The sequence below is a fragment of the Staurois parvus genome, unplaced genomic scaffold, assembly GCF_062004578.1.
Source record: "Staurois parvus isolate SC_StPar_1 unplaced genomic scaffold, SC_StPar_1.0 ptg000770l, whole genome shotgun sequence".
NCBI classification, from domain to species: Eukaryota; Metazoa; Chordata; class Amphibia; order Anura; family Ranidae; genus Staurois; species Staurois parvus.
Genome location: NW_028318566.1, coordinates 1,062,435 through 1,089,397, shown reverse-complemented (window position 1 = coordinate 1,089,397; position 26,963 = coordinate 1,062,435). Strand labels below are relative to the sequence as shown.

The following is a 26,963-nucleotide window of genomic DNA, read 5'->3' as shown; positions in this document are numbered from 1 at the left end:
AACTCGCCTGACCTGAACCCCATAGAGAATCTATGGGGCATTGCCAAGAGAAAGATGAGAGACATGAGACAGAACAATGCAGAAGAGCTGAAGGCCACTATTGAAGCATCCTGGTCTTCCATATCACCTCAGCAGTGCCACAGGCTGATAGCTTCCATGCCGATATTGTTCTATGTACAATCCTTGTTTTATTGATTGCATGTAATATTCTAATTTTCTGAGATTGTGGATTTGGGGTTTTCATGAGCTGTAAGCCATAATCATCACAATTATGACAAATCACAGCTTGAACTATCTTGCTTTGCATATGATGAGTCTATCTCATATATTACTTTCACCATTTAAGTTGCATTACTGAAATAAATGAACTTTTGCACGATATTCAAATTTTTCGAGTTTCACCTGTATGTTACCTAGAGTTCAGCTTTATTTATTCAATGCACACACTTACAGGAGTGTTAAGTAGAATGGACATAGCAGGTTTAATTCTGAGCTTAGAGCTGAGCTAGTTCATGGAAAAAGCTAGCCTAGAGACAAACCAAGAAATTACATTAGACATTTGTCATAACTTGAATCACAGGACTTAATAAATGGTCACTAAACCTGAAAATACAAACTGGCTTTCATAAAAATCCATTACTAAACATATATAGCATATCTTGATGTATGTTAATATGAAAAAAATAAATAGCCCAGTACAAGTTGGTCTAAGTACATCTTAATATCTAACAATATCAACCATTACAGTCTGGGACAGGCAAATTAAAAAATATAAATCTTAGTGTTTGTTAATAGAACGGAACTACAATAAATTTACTTTACCAGCCTTCACCAGTTTTTCACAGGTATCTGCAAATGTTTACATACGTTGTTTAAAAAAAGATTTGCATTTTAGGTTTAGTGTCCCTTTACCACATCCATGGCATTAAATGTCAAAAACAACACTTTCTCTGGCCTGTTGCTTATCCCAACTCAATGGTACAGGTTGTTGAAAAAATCAAAACAAACAAACAAAAGAACTGAACAACAAAGTAGTCTAAATTGCTCACAGCAAATATATAACAAAAGGCCATGAACTACCTCAGTGCTGGAAGGGTCCAAAAAAAAGTCAGACACCAAAACTGTTTTAGGGAAAAACTTCTTTTAAACAAGTGTTTCCACACTCCCCTTGATCCATCGCCACATGAGAACATTTCCACATATATATCCAATGCAGAAAGCAATGCTTTGGTGTCCAAAGTTTACTAGTTTTGTGCTTTCCAAGGAGGAGAACTATTTTATAAAATCCACTCTCAAAGAAAAAAGCGGGCCATCAATTTTGTTTTCGGTCTTCCCGGGATTATACTCATCACTGTTGGAGGAAGTGGAGGTAAGTGGCATAGGAGAAGACAGCTGCACCTTCATAAGCAGCACAGCATTCTGGAAGTCTTGACAGAAACCAGTTCAGTGCTTCTCCTGTTGCACTTGGGATAATGTGGCAAATATGTATGCTTCTGTCCAATACTGACCTTGTGTGGTTCTCCAATGATAGAGAAACAAGGGCAGAGCAGCACGTGACATCTTGGTCCATAATAGATCAGTCTGCTTTTTTAATAAATATCTGTTTGTGGGAAGGTATAACAAAAAGTGATTACTAACAAAGATCAAACATGATACTAAACACAAAGTCTTCCAGCTACTGTACTTTTTGTTTAAAGAGATGTGGCATAAATTTTATTACTTAACACCACGGGTCACATCAAGCCCAACTTTGAAATCGTGAGTCTTACAGTGAATTTGCATGATTTCAATGTCGGGGGACATGCCGATTTCAGGTTTGATTTGCAAGACATCTGACACAGCTGTCTATACAAATCACACCAAAGTAGTGCATGTACTACTTTAGAAATCAGTGCGGCTCTGACCAAGTCAGAACCGCACCGATATGACCGCTGTAATTGTGGACAATAGGGTGCGACTTGGCATACATTTTGCAAGTCGCATGGCATGCAAATTGCATGCCAAGTCTTACCCAATGCGACCGGAGTGTTAAGTTTATATATTTTAAAACTTTTTTTCTTCTTACAAATTATTTAATGAAAACATCAGTAAACCAAATCGGCAACACTGTACATTTAATGAACATAGAATATCAACTCAAAGTGAAAAATAGGTGACTTAGACTTGTCCTAAGATTAAGCCATTTTGGCAGTGGAAGTGGAACATATCTTACATACTCTTTCACAAATCAGAATTCAGCTCGACTCATCAATATTTTTCCTGGGTCTTCCCCCCATCTACAGTGTATAACCACTTCTGCTCTTCTTCATTTTTTGAACACATGCAAAAATCTGCATTAGTGGCCATAAAAGTGGCCTAAACCATCCAGAGCATTATTTTCTGAAAGCAGAGGTGTTGTAGAACAAAAAGATAGCAGTTGCATTTTGTTTTTACATTGCACAATATTTGCGCAACTGTAATGTATATCAAATACATATTTTCAGGAAAAAATATAACGTGATGAATTTTAGTGCACACAAACACAATATAATACCCATTTTTTGGTAAAAGATAACAGATGAGGTAAATAGATACCAAACATGTCAAGTCTTGAAATTGTGTAGGCCCATGATATTGCGAAAAACTATGGTACCAAAAAATCTTCATAGGTGATGCTTTAAAACCTTTCACTAATCATCAGTTTAGAGTTAACTGTGAGCTCTGGTCCTGGAATTATTTCTATCACTCTGCCGTTTGTAGCAATACTTCACATGTACAGTGCAATCATGGTTTACATACTTTTTTTTAGTATTATAAATTTTTTCAAACTTTTTTTTTTAACTGCATTGCTAACATTTTTGATAAAGCACTAGACAATCATAAGGTGAAGAACCTTTCCTCCCTTCTACTCACTTAAATAATTTTGTATACAAATGTCCAGAAAAGCAATACAAAATGATTATTATCAATGATTTTCAAACTTTTTTCAGCCAAAGCACCCTTAAAATTTGGCAGCATCCCAGGGCAAACCAGTCAAAAATATAAACCGTTTGTAACGTAGCATTCAGTAGTTTGTAATGTAGCGGTCAGATATCATTAGTTTGTGACGCAGACAACTCAGCCTTACAAACCACTGAACTCGACGTACAGTTGTGTTCAAAATAATAGCTGTGTGTTGAAAAAAGTGAATAAAGCTCAAAATCCTTCTAATAGCTTTTATTTCCATACACATAAATGCATTGGGAACACTACACATTCTATTCCAAATCAAAACATGAAGAAAAATATATCAGATTTGTGTTGTTCCTCTAAAAAAATTGAAGAAAAGTGAATATTAGACTGTTCAAAAAAATAGCAGTGTTTGTATTCTTCTTTACAAACTTAAACATTCACTATATAAACTGAAAAATGTTTGAAGATTTTGCTTTCCTTTGAATCACTTAATGAATATTTAGTTGTATAAGCACTGTTTCTGAGAACTGCTGTACATCTGTGTTGCATGGAGACAACCAACTTCTGGCACCTGTGAACAGGTATTCCAGCCAAGGATGATTGGACTACATTCCACAGTTCTTCTCTATTTCTTGGTTTTGCCTCAGAAAGTGCATTTTTGATGTCACCCCACAAGTTTTCTATTGGATTAAAATCCGGGGATTGGGCTGGCCACTCCATAACGTCAATCTTGTTGGTCTGGAACTGAGATGTTGCACGTTTACTGGTGTGTTTGGGGTCGTTGTCTTGCTGGAACACCCATTTCAAGGGCATTTCCTTTTCAGCATAAGGCAGTATGACCTCTTCAAGTATTCTGATGTATTCAAACTGATCCATGATCCCTGGTATGCGATAAATAGGCCCACACCGTAGTATGAGAAACATTCCCATATCATGATGCTTGCGCAACCATGCTTCACTGTCTTCACAGTGTACTGTGGCTTGAATTCAGTCTTTGGGGGTCGTCTGACAAACTGTCTCCGGCCACTAGACCCAAAAAGAACAATCTTACTTTCATCAGTCCACAAAATGTTGCGCCATTTCTCTTTAGGCCAGTCAATGTGCTCTTTGGCAAATTGTAACCTCTTCAGCACGTCTTTTTTTCAACAGTGGGACTTTGCGGGGGCTTCTTGCAGATAGCTTGGCTTCACATAGGCGTCTTCTAATTGTAACAGTACTCACAGGTAACTTTAGACCTTCTTTGCTCTTCCTGGAGCTGATTGTTGGCTGAGTCCTTGCCTATTTGGCTATTCTTCTATCCATTTGAATGGTAGTTTTTCGCTTTCTTCCACGTCTTTCAGGTTTTGGTTGCCATTTAAAAGCATTTGCGATCATTTTAGCTGAGCAGCCTATCATTTTCAGCACTTCTTTATATGTTTTCCCCTCTCCAATCAACTTTTTAATCAAGGTACGCTGTTCTTCTGAACAATGTCTGGAACGAACCATTTTCCTCAGAATTTCAGAGTGAAATGCACTGTAACCAGCATGTTCAACATTTGCTGCCTTCCTTCCTTAAATAAGGGCAATAATTGCCACCTGTTTTTCAAAGAATGAATGACCTCACTAATAGAACTCCACACTGCTATTATTTTGAACAGGCCCCTTTCAATTAGTGATTCAATTACACAGAATCAGCAGCATACATGTCATGACTGTTGGGTCTGTTGGATTTCTATTACTCTACTACACCTGCTAGTAAATTATTTGCCATGTAGAAATATAATTTCTTCCAAAAACAGTGATTGATCAGGTTAGTGATGTCTGACTGCTATTATTTTGAACACAACTGTACATAGTTCAGTAATTTGTACTTGGAACTCTGAACTTTGCGTTACCAATTACTGAATTCTACATTGCAAACTACTGAACTCTGAACACAGAGTTCAGTAGTTTGTAACGCAGAGTTCAGAATTCAGTATTTTGTAACACAGAGTTCCTGCATTTGTAATGCAGAGTTCAGAGTTAAGTACTTTGTAATGCAAAGTTCAGCAGTTTGTAAGGCAGAGAAGTCTTTGTTCAGAGTTCAGTAGTTATAAACATAAAGTTCACAACATAAATATAGAAAAATAAATTGAAACATACAAAATTCAAAGTCCAAGCAAAAGCTGTTAAGGCTTAATATAAATAAACTTTCCAAGTAATGTTCAGGTTAATAAAAAAAATAAAATAAATCCTACACACACACAAAACTGTACAAGATGAAAATCAATTGTGCTCTACTATCCATTCCAGCAATCAGCCTTGTACCTGCAAGAGCTCAGAGGAGCTCATATGCAGCCTGCCAGCCTTCTCCCAGGCTTTCACTCACAGTGCGTGGCCTCCTTAAACAGACACACCAGAGTACACAACCAGGCAGAAGAGTTCCCAGAAAGCACCTCTCTGCAATGGTCCCAGTAATATGACAAGCCCTTGAGGTCATTGGTTAGCAGGACACGGATGGACAGCCCGCACCTGTACATAATACTTGTGCAGCCTAATGGCAGTTTAAAAAAGCAACAGACCAAAAGGACTGATGCTGAGTCAGCAGGAGAAAATGTTTAATCTGCAACTGTCTGCCTTAGTTGGGGCAATTTTTTATACTTTGCCACGGCACCCCTGAGGACTCTTTGAGGCACCCCAGTTGAGAAACGTTGTCCTAAATGACCAAACTAAAGTAAAAAGAAAAACAATTGCAAGACCTATATGGCAGCTCCAAAATCCGACATGTATCTCTTTTAGAGGCCTCTACTGCTATGACTAATTACAGTGTCACAAACTAAACCAGTCCACACATTTAAGGCTCTTTTACATCAGGGGCAGTGCTTACTGCCTTCTGGAAGTGATCTGCAGTGGACTGCTTTTCAGAGGGTGGTATAGCAGTGGCTAACAGGCATTCAGGAAGTGATTCTCCCACTTCTTGAATGTCTTTGTGTTTTAATCCCAAGGGGGATTTTGTAAAAAAATATCACACTGCAAAGCAAGCATTTGGCTTGCAGTTGCGATGTGCTCACTTTGACCTACAGTATATGGGTGAGTTTGACAGTTTTGCTAACTGAAGTAAATATGTGTATAGCCCTGTCGGACTGTAATGCTATAGTTAGGTGGATGTCCAGGGGGGTGATAAAATCGCAGTACACCAAACACTTTACTGCAGCTGTATTCATTTTAAATTACAAAGACTGATTTGCCTGCAATGTTTGGCGATTGCTGCTTTACAGATATGCCCCTTCAGTGTTGAACATCACCATATAAAAAGTTTGTGAAATTTCCTGTCAACTAGATGTGTTTAATAACTAAAATCCTCATGGAAATACTTTGCAAACTTTTCATATGGAATAAAACGATCTTTAATAAATTACAAAGGATTCACACTTTAGTCACTTCTTGGTTTGTGTTCTCTGCCTTCCTTTGCTCTGACTGGGGTGTCTGGAAGAACATTCAAATAGAGACTTCAGAGGAAGTCTGTTTTCATCAAAAGAATGGAGTTAGCAGAAGAGTGTGAATAAGAGGAAGAAGGTCCAGTCTGATCAGAGACACACAGCAGGTACTTGAAGCGAAGCGCACAACCAAGGAGCATCCAGCACAACAGGGCACCAACAATTGGGTACATACTTATAAAACCTTACTTACCTGCGGTCTATAAATATCTGGTAAGTTTTTAAGTGTTTTCAGTGTCAATGGTGTATTATATAGAAGAATATACATCATACTAAGATTCTAATGAGCTGAACTTGTGGACTGACATTTTCTAATTCTTATTGTTATGGGAATTAGCCTGTGATACTTTAATTAGTTGCAGCAGTACAGAGAGATGCATAAAAAAAGATATTAAAAAATGTGTCCATGAACAGCACATACTATTTCTTATGATTAAATGTAGATGTATTTGCAATAAATTATATTAGAAGAGCTTTTTTTTACATCCACAGCTGTAAATGAAAAACAATCTACATGCAAATAATGAATCATAACTATAAAGCTATGCTGTGCACATAAAAATATATCCATGGAAAGTTTTATCTTTGGATCTTTATCTAGTGCACCAAGCCCAAAGAAAGCATGGGATAATTTTTTTCCCAGTGTAGCTACATGATGTTCACTAATGGGTAAGAGCTTAAAGTCATATTAAAGGCTTATTTTAAAAAAAATAACAAACATGTCATGCTTACCAGCTCTATGAAAGGGTTTGCAAGAGCAGCCCCAATCCTCCTCTTCTTGGGTCCCCCGTCGGCACTCTGGACTCCTCCCCCCTGCTGAATGCCCCCATAGCAAGCTGTTTGCTATGGGGGCACTCGTGCATGCTCACTCCCGCTCCCGTCTATAAGACACACAGAACGAGGCTCAGCCCCACCCCTGCTCCCTCCTCACTAGTTGTGACTGACAGCAGCAGGAGGTAATGGAACCCACTTCTGACTGCTGGGGCCCAGGCCACATTTCAATCACCAAAGGTCACATGTGGCCCTTGGGTTACATTCCTATAGCTCTGAGAAGTCCAGTCAGTGACCAGATCCTGGCTGGTATTGCTATTCACTTCCTGACCCACATTTGTCAGTGACAGTGAATTTCTCAATTATAAAGGGAAATTACTTCAAGGAGAACAGTGGATTGAATGGAGCACTGAGACAACAAGGAGGCTAGTATAGTGATGGACAGTAAAAAAACCAAACTGTTCTGATTAACAGTAAATTATGCGTTTCCTGACACTTTAAATGAATGGTTTGGGCCAGCCTGGACTAAAAGGAATCTTTTCTTGTCAGAAAATACTGCCTGCTGCTTAAGGCTGTAATATACTGTAGTAGCTTGTGCTATGTATAGTAAGCAGCCTGTGTTCCTCCAGCAGTACCAGAAACTTCACTTTTTTGCTGGATAGAGAGTCAATCATACCAAATCTCTTCCATTTAGAAGAGGCCTTTTATTTTTTCAATGAATACAAAGCTTCCTCTGATTAGCTGAGATGGAGAAGTGAGTGGATGGAATCAAAATCTCCACCTCAGCCAACCAGAGGATGCCTTGTATTCATTGAAAAAAATAGGCTTCTCCTAAATGGCGGACCTACAGTATGACTGACTCATTCTATACAAGTCTCTAGTACTGCTGCCAAGACACAGCAGCTCTTACCATATGTGGTACTGTCATACAATATATTACAGCCTAAGCAGCTGCCAGTCCATTCTGTCATGCACATACTTATTTTGGTGCAATCTGGCACAAACAAATTGTTTAAAGTACCAGGAAGCTGGAACAGACTGCATAGGCAACAACAGCATTAGGCACATTCTCTCAATGACACAGACCAACCTTCAAACTTGCACTTTTGTTCAAGTAAATGCTACATACCTCACTCAAAATAACCCATACAGGAGAATCTGTTTGAATGGAAAGGCGTAGTGCTTCAAGTGGTCCAAAAGAAGGTTCCACTTCTCCTTCTGCTATGCCCTTGTTGAATGAACCTAGCAAAGTAGCATGTGATTAACAAAGCAAGCAGATCATAAAACAAAACTTACATGAAAATATAAAGTTAATTGAGATAAAAGAGGTTCCTACTTTAGCTACTGATTTTTCTAGCCCCACTGAGTTTGACATTTTAAACAATTTAGGTGCCAAGTCTCTTTTAAGATTCACATTTTCATGCTATCACTCTCACTCTCACTCTCGCTATCACTCTCTCTAAATGAACATCGCTTCTACCACAACCTATTTACAGTGGTAGTGGGCTGGTGGTACCAGCAACAAAATTAAAGTTGAAAGAGCTTTTTTGCACTTCTAAATTCAGTCCTGAATACTGGGGTAGTTGCTACAGTTACTATACAAAAATATGATAAAACAATTTTCATCTGTTTTCAGGGCAACTAATCAATGTCATGTCCAACAGTGATACCTATGCATCTAGGCAAAGTACGGTATGTAGGGCAGAGTTGGCCATATGCAAGAAGAGTGGGCCCAAGGCTATAGAACAGTGGATGTTAACTTACAAGGTATAGGGGGTACAATTGTATCCTCTGACCTCCAAAGGGCCCTGTATAATGCTCATTATATGTAATGCTACAGAAGACTGTCATAGATTTACTAGATGATATGATCAGAGACTGTTCTGCATGAGTAGCTGAAGACTTAGTTAGTACAAGTCTGGCAGAGACTAGGGACATGTTACATGAAACTGCTAGAGATTACTGTTGTTTAAGGCCCCTAAACAAGTAAATGTACCCACTACTGACTGCTAGGGCCTGATGGTCGTATCTCCAACAATAAAGGTCACATGTGGCCCTCGGGCTGCAGCTTGGGCACCAGGGCTATAGATGATAACAAATGGGTCCCTGTTGTGACTGTCTTGCACTGCACGCACTGCCCACCCACCACAGCAATGCAGTGGTGTGAACTGGGTACACAGGATGCATGGCATTTTGCCTTGTCATGCGGAGGGACTGTGTTGGGTGGCTATTCCAACACAGTCCCACCTTAAATGATCATTCAACCCATTGTTTATATTTTATCATGTATGTATGCTGGTTAATTACCAACGTTTTTTAAATATATAGAAAACATCACTAGGAAGAGCCAAACGTTTCCCAATGATTTGGCCCCCTACAGAAGTGATTTTACTTTATTCATGGATGTTTAAATTAGCCCTAAACAGATATAAAAGAAACTAAACAATTCATCCCCTTTACCCCAAACTCCAATAACAGTTTTTAAAGGTTAATCCTTTAAAGTATCCAAAAATGTAAGCATGCATTTTATTTTAAAATAGCACTTTCAAAAGGCTAGAACAATGATGAGACTACCTATGGCATTTTAAATCACACATATATAGTTACATAATTAGTCTGGCTGAAAAAAGTCCATCCAATTCAACAAAAAAAAAAAAGATAATCCTATACCCACAGTTGATCCAGAGGAAGGCAAAAAAACCAGCAAAGAATGATCCAATTTGTTCCTGCATGGGAAAAAAATTCCTTCCTGATCCCCCGAGAGGCAATCAGATATTCCTTGGATCAACTCTACCTATATATGTTAGTAACCAGTTATATTCTGTGTATATACATATATACACATATGATAACCCCCTAAGTACCTCAGTTGGATAAAATATTACTAGTCAGACTAGAAACTTAGGGTCAGTTGTCCACAGTTTGTTCTCCCAATTGGCAATGTGCCACTAGTCTCAGCACACTTGCACCATTGCAAAGATGAAGAAATATTTGGCAGTCAAAAGGTGTAAAAATCACAATATTAGTTTTACAGTTATGAGAAGGGGCTAAGTAAGAGAACTACAAATAATGCATCAAAACGGCCTGATTTCATATAATATGATATGTATGCAATTACTTACGAAGAGCAAGTCTGTTATACTCACACAATGCATTACTAATATGGAACTAGTCAGTTGCTCACCTATTTGAAAGTATCCATCTGGTGTTCTGTGATATTTAGACGGCTTACCCCTACCTTCATGTAAAGCTTCTTTGTCAGACTGGAGGCTCTAAAATGGGATTAAAGGAAAAAAAAGATGATAATAGAATAGACAGTAGGGACTCTGGTTAAGATCCATGGACATGCATAACCACCCAACTCATGGTGCCATTAGGTATATGGAGTTCTGGCTAAATGTTTCCTTGCCTTTCTCCAACACCAGTTGGTGAAAAGGCAACAACAGGCTGTATGATAATAATGAGAGAGTGAGGATTGTGGAAGGCCCTGTAATAGTTTTAAAATACAAAAACTGATTTAAGCAAGTAGGAAGCTTGTATTGAAAGAAATAGGCAAACATACGAGGGGGTGGGGAGTTGGGTGTGCATTTTCTTCTGCTTCCTTATGAGCCCAAGTTAGGCACTTGTCTAGGGTCTTCACTCTCAATGTGGCTACAAATACGAAGGAGGAAGGGGGATTGCCTCCCCTCCTGTAACTCTTCAGAGTGTCAGAGGGAACAAGCACCTGGCATTGCAGAAAGATATAGAGAAAAGCATAGGCAAATAAAGTAGAGGAAGTGGGCAGATGATCTATCGGTAGAAGATGCATTTTGGAATTGCCAGATTAAACGGACTGGGTATTCAAGGAAGCATGACCATGGCTGTATGCCTTTTGGGACGGTATTTTCAACTTCGAATGGAATTTACTCATTTTATATTCTTTAATTGTATGTAGCTAATTATTATTATCAAGTAATTTTGGTTTATATCCTGTCAAGAATAATATGGCTAACGATTTCAAATAAGGTCAGTTTTAATACATAGGTCTACTGCATTATTGCTGCATAAAATGACAAAATTTGCATGCATTATTAAAGGAAATGTATAGTCACAGCATACACTTTAATTTTACATCTATATAACAACTAACATATAGAACATCAGTATTGTAGTAGTAATACAAATAAGTGTATTTTAAAATTCTCCTTTCATGTTGGAGTTCTGCCTGTCTGCTGGCCATCTTTCAACAACTTCCTGGATTGCCTGCATGCTTTGCAGATTTTCCTCTACTGTTTACTTTCAAATTATATTGACCATATGTCCCATAGTACCTTGCTGCCTGCAAGCAGTGATTCCTATACTGACTCCGCCTACTGAAACCCCTCCTCCCAGGCAGGCTCTGTGAAATGTGTGACACAGTAGTGCCTACTTACAGGGCATAGTAAATACGTTGCAGAACTGAAAGAAGTAAATGTGTGCGATCTTCACAAAATACATTTACAAACTTCAAGATCAATCAGATAAATAGGACAGAAATAATTGAAATACAATGTGGAAATGAATATATGATTTTACATTTTAACCATAGATACAATTTAAAAGTTCAAACTATACATGTACAGTTAAGATTAAGTAAACACAAAATAAAAATGGTTTTAATCTACAAACACTGTAATACAACTACATTCATACTAATACAATAACCCTTTCGCTGCCACTGATATAAGGCATATGGTGGCACAGAAATTCTTCCAGCTGGCCAAGCCAGTATGTGTTATGTCATCTGCATTCCCCCCTCTTTTAAACTGAACAAAAGATAATCTGTGATCAGCATCTGACAAACTGTTTATCACCGTTAATCACTGCTATTCATAAAAAATGTGATTTCCCTGATGCAGAAATCCCCCCTTTCGCATCGGAGACTGCCCCTCATCACATCCTAGTCTTCCATTCGCATCAGAGGCCCCTTCTTGAAATCACAGTCCCCCTTTCACATCAAAGCCCCCCCATCACAACAGAGTCTTCCCTTCATCAGAAGTTCCCCATTTTACATCAGTCCCCCCCCCCCCCCCACACACACACACAGAAGCTCTGCATCACAGAGTTGCTGCAAGTAGAGTGAAATCTTGTAGCAGGGGTAATGTGGCCTGTGGGCACAGCCACAGGTCCTAATTTGACAGGCATGCATGTGCAGGTGAGTGACAGTTAATGCACACTTTCTGTTTGGGGTTGCTCACCTGCATGCCACCAAATTAGGACCTGAAGCTGTGTTCGTACAGCCGCTGCATTCCCATAGAGTAACAAAGGTAGCCAAATAACCACTTGACCTCCAGAGGATTTACCCCCCTTCTGACCAGGCCACTTTTTGCACTACGTTACTTTCACTGACAATTATGCGGTCATACAACACTGCACCCAAATGATTGACAGCCGCGGCCATGAAAGGAGCGCACGCCCTACCCGGATATGCAAAATCATGTATATATACACGTGATTTTGCGCACCCGTACCGCCCTGTAGCAGTATTTCTGCTATAGGGCAATCGGGAAGCAGATAAACAAGCCACTTATTCATTCTGTATGGGTCACAGTGCCTGTGTGCATGTGCCCCAAAAACTAATTCACACACAGAGCATACTTCTGCACCAAGGAGCCAGAGATGTTTACGTACAGCAGCCTGCCCATCCTAGATGCAAACAGGGTTGTTCATGCATCACTATATGCATGCAAGCACTTGGATGTGAGGTTACATGCATACAGCCACAGTGTCTGACAGCCTGTCATTGATTTGAACAGGCTGCTGTCCACAGCTATATGCAAACACCTATGGCTCCTGGGCATGGTGCAGCAACACACTAAAGGCCTATGCACGTTATGGTGTGGTGGTATGCATTGTGCACAAGCACTGAAGCAATGTTATTTATTACCCATACAATTTTAGCTTTTAGATTTAGTAGTGTAAGTTATGCTGTATGTGTCAGCTCGAATAATGATTTTAGTATTTTTTTAAAATAATTTTTATTATGGTTTTTACAATACACAAATACAGGGAAAAAGGCAAGTATTGCAAAACAAATTCCAGAAGTACATCAGTGCATAATGTTAACATTTCAAGTAATCAGAACAATAAGTGGCTGGCATGGTGGTGTAAAGCCAGAATCGATCTGTCCTTAGCTCAGACATTGGCTGAGCTGAGAACCCTCCCTCCCCTTCTGAAGACTCCTGGGATGTATGACATCATTTGCCTAGGCATGGAAACCCCAAAATGAAGGGATGCAAAAAAAATTTTAAAACATGGAAATATCTACTTTCCTATTTATTTACTAATGCTAGAAGCATAAGGATTAGAAATAGTCCATGTTGATTTAGAGAGTGGAATTCCACTTTAACCGCTTGCCGCCCTGCCACTGTATATATATATATATATACACGTGTGCAGGGCGGCACTCAGGCGCAAAACCACGTTTTAAAACGGGTTCCGCGCTCCCGCTGTTCTCGCCGGCAGGGGGCGCGCGCGCGCTCCCGCCGACCCGCGGGTGACACCATTCGATCCCGGAGGGATCAATCATTAGATTTCAGCCAGTGATGTCTGGCTGAAATCAGATGATCGGTCCCTGTCCTATCCTGTCCTGTGTTGACATTTACACAGGACAGGATATGATGTCATTCTTCTCTGCCTGGACACATTCCGTTCCAGACAGAGAAGAAGACACAGTAAAAGTGAGTACAAAGCACTACACTAACAGTTAGAACACACCTAGGACACATTTAACCCCCTGATCGCCCCCCCCCCCCAGTTAACCCCTTCACTGCCCTGTCACCAGTGTCACTGATCAGTGAAGCGATTTTTACTGATCACTGTATCAGTGTCGCTGGCGACTTCCGATAGAGATAGCGCCCCTCCCAGATAGCGCCAGTTTGCCCGCAGTACACCAGTAATCCCGTTTAGCCCCTTGATCGCCCCCACGTTAACCCCTTCACTGCCCTGTCACCAATCAGTGAACCAATTTTTACTGATCACTGTATCAGTGTCGCTGGCGAATTCCGATAGTGTTAGCGCCCCTCCCAGATAGCGCCAGATTGCCCGCTAGTACACCAGTAATCCCATTTAACCCCGTAATCTCCCCCCCCCCCCAGTTAACCCCTTCACTGCCCTATCACCAGTGTCATTGATCAGTGAACAGATTTTTACTGATCACTGTATCAGTGTTGCTGGCGACTTCCGATAGTGTTAGCGCCCCTCCCAGATAGCGCCAGTTTGCCCGCTAGTGCACCAGAAATCCCATTTAACCCCTTGATCGCCCCCCTCCCCCTCCCAGTTAACCCCTTCACTGCCCTGTCACCAGTGTCATTGATTACAGTGAACAGATTTTTACTGATCACTGTATTAGTGTCACTGGTGACTTCCGATAGTGTTAGCGCCCCTCCCAGATAGCGCCAGTTTGCCCGCTAATGCACGGGATTTTTTTTTACCAAAAACATGTAGCAGAATACATTTTGGCTTAAATTTATGACTAACTTTGAGTTTACGATATATTTTTTATAGCTGAAAGTAGAAAATATTGTTTTTTTAAAAAATTTTCGTGGTTTTTTTGTTTATAGCACAAAAAATAAAAAGCGCACAGGTGATCAAATACCACCAAAAGAAAGCTCTATTTGTGTAAAAAAAAGGACGTAAATTTCGTTTGGGTACAGCATTGCATGACCGCGCAATTATCATTTGAATTAGTGCAGTGCCAAACAGCAAAAAAAGGCCTGGTCATTAAGGGGGGTAAATCCTCAGGTGCTCAAGTGGTTAAGGAAAGTATTCCGGGGGAAATCTAGACATAATAAAATTCTAGTGGAATACTATCCATGTGGGTAGACATTGTGTGTTGCAAGTTAGATTACTAAGAAAAGGAAAAAATAACCTGGGTTGTTTATAACAAGGCCTACAAAGTTGATTATGTAGAAAAAAGGAAAAAAAGAAAAAGGGGGACTTACATACACTATGTTTTAGGGGTCGTAAAATAGGCAAGCTACCCAGATAAGCAGACTCTCGATCATCTGGGATCTCATAAGAGTATTACATCCAGCCCATCCACACACCCCTAAATGTATCAAGTCGGTTCTTAATCATGTGTATCCAGCATTCCACTTCCACCTCCTGCCTCCAGTCAGCTACTGTGTAGCAAATGGCCTGCTTCCATGGAATCAGGCTCTTCGTCGCATTTAACAAATGAGGGGTGATGCTATTCCTATATAATTTAACAGAAGAAAGCATATCATGGAACAGGAACTGCATTGGAGTACATGTGATTGGTCTGGGTTGTAGTGTATTTTTATTGAAAATATCGATTTTGATAACATTTATGCAAATATCACGAGATCTACAAAATCTGTAGCACCAGCCTTTGATTCTACCGATCCTGTGCTTTCACAAAATGTATGGTGTGGAGGGTCTTTTGCAAACTCTGAAAGTTGTAAGTGAAGAAGAAAATTGCAAAAACAGTTTGGCCACCTGAGGTTTAAAGTGGTGCGCAGGGCCTGGCAGCTAAAGGGTTACCCGATTTTTCAGTTGTAGGGCTCATTCACACCATCTGCAGAGACCTGCAACTTTCTGTTGCAGAAAACCGCAGGTCTGTACAAGCCACACAGCAAACAATGGTTTCCTATGTGTCTCCTTCACACCAAAACGGAGGTGTGATGTCCAGTGTGGAGCTGTGCGGGATTATGCAGCATGTCCGCAGTTTTCCCTCACAGCTTTGCATTGGATCATAGGCAAAATGGACAACACTGCTCTGCATGCCTCACATGTGACAGGAAGTGGGAGGGGAAGTAGAGCCGTGCCCTGTCTCTGTACTGCCCGCCTAGCTTCCCTCCTGTCAGATGCTGGCTGGGATTATCTTGCTACTTGGGTCAGTGATGGTGGAAGGGGGGGGGGGATGTTGCTGACACTGATGGCGGGGACAGGTGAGTGGGCAGTAATGGTAGAGGATAGATAAGTGGGCACTAATGGTGGGGGACAGATGAACAGGACACTGATGGCAGAGAACAAATAAGGGGGCACTAATAGTGGGGGTCAGATGAGGGGGCCAGATGAGGGCGCACTAATGGTGGGGGTCAGATGAAGGGGCACTGGTGGTTGGCTACAGATGAAGGGACACTGATGATGGGGGACAGATGAGGGAACACTAATGATGGGGGACACTGATGGTGCGGGATAGATGAGGGGGCCAGATCAGGGGACACTGATGGTGGGGGACAGATAAGGGGGCACTGATGGTGGGGGGAAGATGAGTGGGACACTAATGACAGAGGACAAATAAGGGGGCACTAATGGTGGGGGACACTGATGGTGGCGGTCAGATGAGGGAGCACTAATGGTGGGGGACACTGATGGTGGGGGCACTAATAGAGGGGGACAGATGAGTGGGACACTGATGGCGGAGGACAAATGAGGGGGCACTAATGGTGAAGGACACTGATGGTGGGGGGCAGATGAGGACACTAATGGCGGGGGTCCCCAATGAGGATTCTCTAATGAGGGGGTCATTGATGAGGGAATTTATGATTGGGGGGAGAATGATGAGGAAAACCTGATGAGGAGACTCTGAGGTGGGAATCACCAATGAGGAGGGCACAGATGAGGTGGGGATGACGCAGGATGTGATGTCAGTCTGTGCATAACAGACGCGCATGAAAACCGATGTCAACATGCATGAAAACTGAGGTAAACGGATGTGAAACTGATGTCTCTGCAAGTGAAATCTGCGCAGTTTACCCATCAGTTTTCATGCACGTATGGTATGAACGAGCCCTCAATCCGCTAAATACATTCCAGTTGCACCAATACATAGTTATACACAGTCAAATGATGGGTAGAAATGCATGATCTGTAACAGCATAGAACAAAGAAGGACCCTTGCTCGCTGTGTGGAAGCAGTAGTCTCTCTACAGAGAACAGACACACCCTCTGTTGAGTCAGACCTACAGTTGTGCAAAACAGCAAAGCTCATACTCTGATTGCAGAGTTCTAGCTCTGACTCCGCAGGCTGTGTGCTGTATCCACACAATGAACACAGTTCTCTCTGCAGCATGCTGGCAGGGGACAGACTTCACAACTTAGATTGTGGCTGCTTTGCAAAGAATATGAACTATAAGACTGTACACCTTCTGGTTCAATGTACCTAGAGAGTGTTTGGAAAATTTTAACTGAATGTTCAGTTGGGTTTATTTAATTGCAATCTTATTGAAAAGCTTGATTCTGTTTATAAACGGTGAGGAAATAATAAATACAAACAGAACAAAATGTCAAGGCACCAGAATGAAAACAGTTTGATAGAGAAAGCCTAGGAATGTGCATTAAAACCCTTCATCCATTAAAATAAAATGAAAGTACCACAAAATAAAATGTAACAGTTGCAGTTTACGTGGAGGGATCATTACAGAGGTTCAAGTTGGTGATGTGTTTACATATTATTCGAAAGAAATCTGCTCTCCTAAAAGGCAAGACACATAAAAAACAACCTTTATGGGTAATGGGGAGGTGAATAGGTCTGATGTATAAGCATTGGTGACACTGTAATTGTCAGAATAGCTGTCATTTTAGGGTGGTGTTATCACTCCAATTCACAGGAACTGTTACCCAGATTAGGATTTTTCCTTTTTTAAAAGTGATTATATTCCCTCTGTTCTCAGCTGCATAAAAGTCAATGGACACAGGTAACGGGGCTCGAGACTGAGCATGCAGGTGTCACGCCAAGAAGAGGAGGAGCCAGGAATGCCGGAAGGGGACCCAAGAAAAGGAGGTTCTGGGCCACTCTGTGCAATTCCGTTGCACATAGTAGGGAAGTATAAACATGTTTGATATTAAAAAAAAATCTCTAAATCACTTTAAATCATTATCGACAGTACAGTGCGTGCAGGGCCAGAGCAGGGAAAGGTCCACTGTATCATCACAACTGTCTTTTTTTTTTTTTTTTACTAAAGGTGCAAAAGGAATTGCATAGAAACATAAGTTTAAAATCTAATGTTTATTCAGTAATATCACTGAAGGACACCACAGTTGACCTTTCCTTTAAAAGACCAATAATACAGAGCAATAAGTTACACTAAACTACAAAATAAACATCAGCCTCATGTCAGGTATCTCAAGGTATTTACAGACACACACTTTTCTTAACCACTTGCCATCCACAAGCTGCATATATACAGTGGCTCAACATAACCTCTGTAGAGCCGCCTGGTCACATTTATGGTACGGTGAAACTGATGAGCTGCAATGGCTTTTACAGCTTCGCCTATGGATGATTTTAGATACTGTAGATATATTTGCCATTTCAAGGTCATGTGCAATTTAAAGGATTGACATGTTTCATATCTATTAACATGACGCAACCCCATCTTTTATATTTTAACAAAAATTGGTATTTGTGTTCACTAAAATTAATTTTAGTGTATTGCTCCTGAAAATATAGATTTGATAAACATTTGTGTAAATGCCATGTAACATAAAAAACTGTAACTGCAACAATTTTATTAAATACTGCCTCTGCTTAAAAATCTAAAACCAGCATAGAGGCACTCACAGGTCTTGCATTGGAGATAAAAACAGCGTTTTGTCAGCATTTTGATGGATCTCAGTCCATCCTACTCAAGACGCTAAAAAATGGGAGTGAACAGACTAATTAACCCAAAGTCCCACCCACCAAATACACACCCTAGTGAGGGCAAGGGTAGAAAGACACATACAGGGTAGAGGTCAAGAAATTATCACAAAGGAAACTAACCACAACAATCCACCAAAAAAGCATAATATAATACCTTCTAGCTTAAATAAACAATACAGAAAAGGCTCCTGCATACAAATGACTTTGCAGAAAAAGTGGAAAAAAACTGCATATTTTAATCACTCAGAAGATGGCTGCCAGTGTGCATGGTAAACATCAGGCAGGAATAGACCAACCATAACTAAAAACATAACATGATAAAAAGCAACAAGTGACAGGATGTCATAGTGACAAAAAAAAATTGCAAAATAGCCACAAAAAAACCCCATAAAACACTATGCAGGATACCCCACACGTGTCAAATACCCCACACGTGTTAGAATGTGAATAGTACCCAGGAATGTACGCAAATGTAACGTAAATCAGTACTCTAAAACCAGATAGAAGAAACTTGAGGACTCAGATATATGAATAGTTTTGCAGAGGAGGAACAGTGGTGTGGACCCCGGGACTAACACCACTGGAAAAAGAATATGCCATCCATAATAAATGGAGTGGGTATGAAAACCTAGTAAGGCTTCGAACAGGAAAAAGGGTCTGGACACAATGTGGCCGCCCAGAACACCACACAGAGGAATCAATCGCGTATAGCAAATAAAAGACAAAATATGGCAAAACAGCAATTAGCGTCTATGTATCAGGGAGCACTTCAACGAGATCAGGGTTAGAATGCATAAGTATAAAGAAGGCTATCAAACAGATACCCAACCAGTCAGGAAGTATATATAACTGTTCTATCCATCATTTCTACATCAATCAGGGTGCCAAAAGCACCAAAGGTAGTCACTCAGAAGTTCCAAAGGATCATAGAAAGCAATTGAGGCTATGCTATTCATTAAGCTCCTTAGGGGCCAAAGTTTGTAATTCACAGTTCTATTAGCTTTCCCTTTGTAACAGCAGGCGATGGCGGTCCCCTCCAATAGTTAAGGGTGGGACATGGTAAAACAGCATGTACTTTAAAGCCGATATAGAATGATTCAGCTCCAAAAGGTCACGTGCCACTGGTTGAAGTCTGAGAAGCAATTGCCTTGCGGATGGCAGATCTGTCATCATTGAACATGTTTGCCCAATTGCAGGTGTAGACAGAATCGTCCAATGAGTGTATGGTGATATGTTCTGCACAACTATAATAGCTGGGTTTGCCAGGAATGAACCAGGTGGATGGTTTATTAAAAGCGATAGCTCAGTATGATTCAGGGGGTCTTTCAAGCATTGTCCCCTTCAAAAGCTCATGACAGAGAGAGCTGTGTTAGCTAATGTTAAGCTTTCATCGCTGGAAATGATCACCCAACAAGAGACCACATCCTTCACTGCATGGCTCTCTCCCAAGCAGCAAGTTGGAAAAAAGATTTGGATTTGTGCAATGTTGTCCTGAGGACACAATAGGGACTCCCGCACATTAGCTACTTACTGTCACTGTTGGTGGAGGTTTTCTTGGGTAGCCATGTTCAGGAAATCATTCCATCATTTTGCCAAGCTGTAGTTCAGCTGTATGAGGTTAGAGTTGGTCCTTTTTCTCTAAGCGTCTGGGCAAATTGAATTCCATGGACTAATGCTGGAGGGTGTGCACTGCATGCATGAAGCAAAGTGTTTCAGTCAATTGCTCTGTGGTATAGCCGAGTTCCCAAAAATGTGTTGTTAGTGATGACCATTACATACATATTAAGATCAAGGAAATTGGTGTCAGTATCAGAAGCTTTAAGAGTCAACTTGATTGAGGTAGATCATCACCACTTCTGTGTCTTTGCTCACATATAAGATATATAATTGTTTGGGGGTTTTAAGCAATTTTCTACAAATTATTTTAAGTGTATTAAAAATTTAAAAACGTTTAGAACCTGAAGTGGTTAAACTAAAGTGTAATTTATTTTTTGGTTTGTCTGGCATAAAGCAAAAAGTTTATAACCTAGAAATGGTGTCAGTGCCATTCTTGTTGCAGGCTGATAACACCATAAGGCCCCTTTCACATGGGCCTTTGATGTTGATGCATTAAATTTATGTGGTTGAGGGGCATGTTAACTCGCTTCAGCCACCTGTCATAAACAGGCATTGGCTGATGGACAGCCAAATACACATTGTCCTGGTCGCAAATCTGTGCTTCATGGCCCAGCAAATAAAATAAGGCATGCTGCATTTGTTAGGCAATAGGTGAGGGGGCAACCTTGACGCAACTGTATCCAAGAGGGATTTCAGTGTGAACTCCATCTTCAAACATGCGATTAAGAGGCAGGGTACTGCCTCCTGATTGCCTGCTAAATGCAGGCCAGCTGCTGCTGGCAACATGCTATACTGCTGATCGCAAGTCAGCAGCTAGGCTGTTGTGAAAGAGGTCCAATATCAGCATTTCCAGCCTGTTGTGTCCACTCCTTCAGATGGCTGTCGTGCTGCCCATCAGATCAGAAAAGCATGAAGTGGGGCAAGCATTAAAAAAAACACGAGGCACAGAATGCGATGATGTGAGGAAAAGATGGAGATGTGCAGAGAGGCATCTTATATGTTTACTGATGTCAGAAATTCCCCTTGGCTTAGAGAAGCTATGATAGATCTTTTTGCTTCCATACGGAATGTCGGAATCTATACAATTCTGTTTAAGGATTTTAAGTCCAATATGAGGTGGATGCCTCCATTTGGATTGGGGACAGTGAACAGGTTTGAATAAAAACCTTGGAACCTTTCTGCTGGAGCTAATGGTACAACCAATCCCTGTGGCTTAACTTGGAGCAAAGCAGCCAGTAAATCTGCTTGTCTTTGAGCTGATGACGGCAAACTTTGTACTGCTTTCAAATGACAGATTGGACCCAGAGGTCTGGGACATCTCAAATCCAGACTGGTTCAAATGTTGACAGGTGTGCTGACAGAATCGCTCTCTGGCAAGTGGGGACACCACTTAATTTTTTTTCATGCATTCTTTATTTTTGTTTACAATGGAATTATACCAAATACAGTACACAAAGGCTGAAAGCATGAATACAATAGAATCTGGACACGTGATTCAATGTATTATACAAACAGTGGGTATAGACAAGCCATGACCATACCAAGCATGTAGATTTCCAGATGCTGATAGCGGTTAACAGCATTACCCTTGCAAATACTGAAAAGGTAGAGAAAGCAATACACCCGATTTCTGCTTCTGTAAGGATACAGAGCTAGAAAAAGAACAGAGTTAAGTTTAACCCCAAACATGATAGAGAGAGGTAGGATTGGTCAACGGAGTTATATGAACAGGGCTAATTCCCCTACTTAACAATAGATGAGCAAGGATAGACAGAAAATGGGAGAAGGTGGTGAGGGGGGGTCAGGGGGTCCCTCCCCCAAAGCCAGGTTAAAGAGCCACTATCATAAAACATATGCTTGCACAGAGGCCTAACTTTTCTTACACAGTACACATGTACTTGGTAGGTAAAGGGTTTCACCCTGAGAGCAACTGTATAAATTCATCTGTACAGGAACACTCCAACCAGTAATACCAAATGGTCCTCAGCTTATTAAGTGAAGCCTTGATTGAGCTGGTCAAATTCTCCATCTATCTGATGTCCTCAACTCGGTTCAACCATTGCAATATTGTTGGGGGGAGGGGGGTACTGACCTTCCAATTTGCTGGTATACAAGAGTGCACAGTATTAATTAGGTGACTAACAACTGAACTTTTATACCATTTTATTGGGACTGTGTTGGGAGCCCCATCATTTTGAAAAGGACTTCAGAGCAATCTTTGTGGAATAAGGGGACCAAGGTTTGCAATGGCAGGAAGTACCAAGCCTTGATTTGAAGGTTGATGCCTAGGGAGAGCAAAAAGATCCCCTTCGCTGAGTAAAAAGGAAACAAAAGAGTAAGAGTATCAGTAGATAATGATTTAGAAAGTGAATTGATGTAAAATGCTCACCTTCACTGGTGGCTGGAAAAAAGCATAATGATGTGTATCATGCAAACAATCTTGCATATTAATTGTTAATGTTGTACAGATTCCAAAATGAATTCAAAATGATCTTCAATCACTAGTAAATACAAAAATAGAATATCTAAGTGTAGCTACATCTGACAGCAGAGACGCACCTACAGGAAATGGACTCATCAGATCTTGATGCTGGGTAAAATATCACTCAGCTCAGGAGCTGATTATTGATGTGTAGCCACAGTGCACAAGCCAGAGGAAGTCAATCTCACCAGGCTTCATAGATCTATAAAGCCTGGAGGCATTGACTTCCTCTGTACCTTGTGGACACACATCATCACTCAGCATCAAGGCCAAGACTGTTTTACCTTAGCTATGTCGCTGGGCCCGATAGGGGTCTAGGCATCTGCTGTTACAAAGGGCACATCGCAAAAGGAGTTTATGGAGCTGGAATCCATGTACAATACACATGTTGCACTCGATGCCAAGGTGAGCACCTAACACAGGATCCAGTGCATGAAGCAAACACTAAGGCTAGGTTCTGAGCAACTTTATACTTGAAGCTTGTCACTCCAAAATGTCCAACAAGCCAAATCCCATTCATGTCAAAGCCCCTGTACACATCTAAGCGTTCTGTTGCCTGTCACAAAACGCCTGTTGCTCAAAAATGTACATGAGCTTCTTTTTGGCAGATTACTGTCATTTTTGACCCCATAGACTTCAATGAAAATGCCTGAAAACAAGTGACATTTTATGAGTGTTTTGTTGCATGTTTTCTACTTAAACAGCAGTTCTCCACCTCTAATCTCCTCCACATCTCCACCACCTAGTGCTGTCTGTTGGCTAAAGAAAAACCTGGGAAGCTGTAAAACGCTTCTAATACACTTCTAAAACACTTGTAATACACTTCTAAAAACGCTCAAAAACTCTCAAATAAAAACACCTGAAAATCTCTCTGCTCCAGTGAGAATATAGCCTTAAAGGCTGTCCCCACATAGTGGGGTCTAGGTCCACTCCCCAAGATACAACACTGAGTGGTGTTGATTCAGAAACTGCTAGATAGCCCATGGCAATTATCAGTCAGATTTTGATAGAAGTGTCAAAAGAAAAAATGATGGTTAAAAAGAAACATCTCTAAATGAGAAGAGGTCCATCACCTAAGGAAACTAGCAAAAAACTTGAGTTTCACAGAGTGGGTGGGGTTATAGGAGTATGCAGTGTGGGACTGGCAAAGTTTTTTGCCAGTGTCCAATCACATGAAGGTAGCATGCATATACCCCATGGTCTATTAATACAAGTCCTGTACTACATTTTTAATAGAGTAGATTTTGGGTTTACATACCCTTTAAAAGCCACATTAGTCTAGTCTCAAAATGATATGTCCAATAACAATGGGCAAAAAGTGGAAATCACATATGCAGCAAATATTACTATAGTGTTATCAAGTTTTTTTCATTCCGGGACACGATGTACATGTTAACTTCATTGTGTCTCCTGTCATAAAATATACCTTTTGGACCCACTAGAAGGCAGAGTTGACTCATGTATAAAGGTATGTGCTGCAGCAGAACCACAATTCTCAAGCTTGATAAAACAGGGTGGAAGAAAAGCATCTGAAATTCAGTACAAAGGCCAATTTATCTGTATATTACAGATTTTCAGATAAGTTCAGCCCGCATCAGAACAAGATATATCTTAGTGTATTTTTTATTACTATTCCTTATACGTCCCCGGCACAGTGCAGGAAGCCGTTAACTTGAAAATACTGCCATGTAAGCCTCAATGACAGGCAATTCATTTCTTCACCTCCAAGAGATTTACAACAGAAATTATAGCAAACAAAAATATTGGTGAATGTTTTATTGAGAGATGCCTGTGCCTCCAACTGAGGTGACGGAGGTTTCCACAGGCAATAATGTAGAGAAGATTCCTAATGCCTATATAAAACATATGCCTATTGCGTCCTTCTGCAAATTATTTACCTGAATACATGTTATTATTCCATTCTTTTCCAGTGACCTGTCCACATTATATAGTTTTTTTCCCTTTGTTTCCTGTATTGTTACAAGAGGTATACTAAGTCATATACCTCTGCTAAGTATATACTCTGTATACTAAGTCATTGCTCTGTTCACGCACAACTGGGTCAGTAAGGCCTCAAACATACAACAATAACATCAAGAGGGGATACTCCTTACATGTTCTTGATGTGTCGCTTGGGCAGAAATGGTGTATTTAGCTGATAAGTGAATGTACATAAGCAGAGAGCATTAGTTTCACATCGCGCTGAGTAAAAACAAACAGACTGCAGTTGCTGATGCTGCAGTCATTTTTTTTTTATTTGTAATACTCCCCTTGTCAGGTCTGAAGGCAGGAATTTACTTAAGAGCTGGTTGTACTCTTCCATTCAGCACCAACGTGTAATTATCCTACAGTACCCAAGGCTCATTTATTGATTATACAATTATGATTATCAGAAGATAACCAGCAGTGAAATCACACTACAAAACCACATGCAACTGACAGCAACAGACTTTTTCATACAAAATTTATTTTAAGGGTACATTAAGACTCCATTCACACTTTCTTTCATGCCTTCCTATGCATTGCCCTAAAGTGTTACTAAACCCAGGACCCTGCATTCACTATATCTGTTCTCCCACAGTACACACAACATGGAAGTGCAATTATATTAGCAAATATAAACTGCTATATGCTTTTTCTCATCAGTAGTATATAGCAGTCTTGTGAATCCTATCAGTGTCTAGCAGCGTGGATTTGATTTAAATCAAGTTGATTTAAATCACTAGTGAAAAGGCTCGATTTAAATCATAATTTTTAAAGAGCAACTGTCATCTCTGTCACGCAGTGGCTCCTCCTTTGACCCGCTGTTGACTCACCGACAGTCCCATTCACTTTAATGGGACAGCTGGTGATGCGACAGTGACACAAAAGGGTGAGGGATGTGGCGGCAGCAGGTGAGCGGATCTAAAATGACAGGTGCTCTTTAACCTCTTCGAGCTGGCGACTCCCAGCACTTTAAGAGATTCAGAAGCCGGGAGGTGGGGTGGGGTTTTAGGGTCATGTAACCACCATAATGCGCCATTACATGATCAGAAAAGGTCCCGATTGAAAGGGGAGATCGGGACCTTTCCGAGAGTCGCGCACGGTGCGTGCTCTCAGCACGTCTTTTCTAATTTCACACAAATATGCGGCCGCTCAGCATCAAGGCCCAGATGCCGAGAGGCTGCATATTTGCGTGCAATCGGCGTCAAGGAGTTAAATGTAAGGACTCCGACTCATTCTTGCTGGTAGTTAGAATCTTTAATATTTGCAAACCAAATGAAGGTTTCCTTTTTAGAATAATAAGCTGTCAGGTTAGTAAAACAGCGATATCAGAACCGATTTTAGGTTAATAGGTTAATCACACATAGCTGGAGAACTACTCAAATTCTTATATTTCATGTTTTTTCTCATGGTTACTGTGAAATTGTGTGACTGTATCAATGCAGTGCATGTTATCTCAGCTTGCAGAGCTTGGATTCATTGAATGAGTTTACCAAAAATTTAAATATTGCAGAATATACAGCCTCATGCTACATAACTAAGCTCCATTTCATGTTGAAATATTATATAATTTTATTATACAGTATTTATAAAGCGCCAACAGTTCGCTCAGCGCTGTACATTACAATGGGGGACATACATGAGACAGTACAATAATAAACTCAGTTATTAATGTATCTTAAATAGAGAACTATCTTTAGATAGAGTTTTACTCCAAAAGTATTTTATTAAAATAAATTTAACAAAAATTAAAAAAATCTGATTTAAATAAAAAAAGATCAGATTTTTAATTTTTTTTTTTAAAAACAATAATTGATTTTTATCCACCATGGTGTCTGGCTGAGCACTGGTTAGCTTGTAGGAGGAGTTTTCATTCTCCTCTGACTGTCCTATGAGGCTGCATGACCCCTGACCCTCTGTCTGGACAATGCTGATCACATGCTCCCTCCCAAAAAACAACCCCCCCCAAACTCTCTGCAGACCATGCACACCAAACTGTGCATGTGCAGAGTGCCTCCTAGGGCTCTGTACTATCAGCAGATGGATTGAGGACTTTGAATGAGCCTTAATCACATAAATATGAATTTCTTTTGAG

The 26,963-nt window shown here is 40.5% G+C and overlaps 1 protein-coding gene across 1 annotated transcript in view; it reads right to left on the bottom strand.

Moving 5' to 3' along the window:
* Positions 1–458: 458 nt before the first annotated feature.
* Positions 459–26,963, bottom strand: part of MGAT4B (alpha-1,3-mannosyl-glycoprotein 4-beta-N-acetylglucosaminyltransferase B) — a 661,259-nt gene continuing 634,754 nt past the window's right edge. The window contains exons 13-15 of the mRNA XM_089654506.1: positions 10,342–10,429; positions 8,287–8,399; positions 459–1,600 (exon numbers count right to left, since the gene is read on the bottom strand). Coding sequence (XP_089510632.1) covers positions 1,577–1,600; positions 8,287–8,399; positions 10,342–10,429 — 225 coding nt within the window. The 3' untranslated portion in view covers positions 459–1,576. The remainder of the gene's footprint in view (positions 1,601–8,286; positions 8,400–10,341; positions 10,430–26,963) is intronic.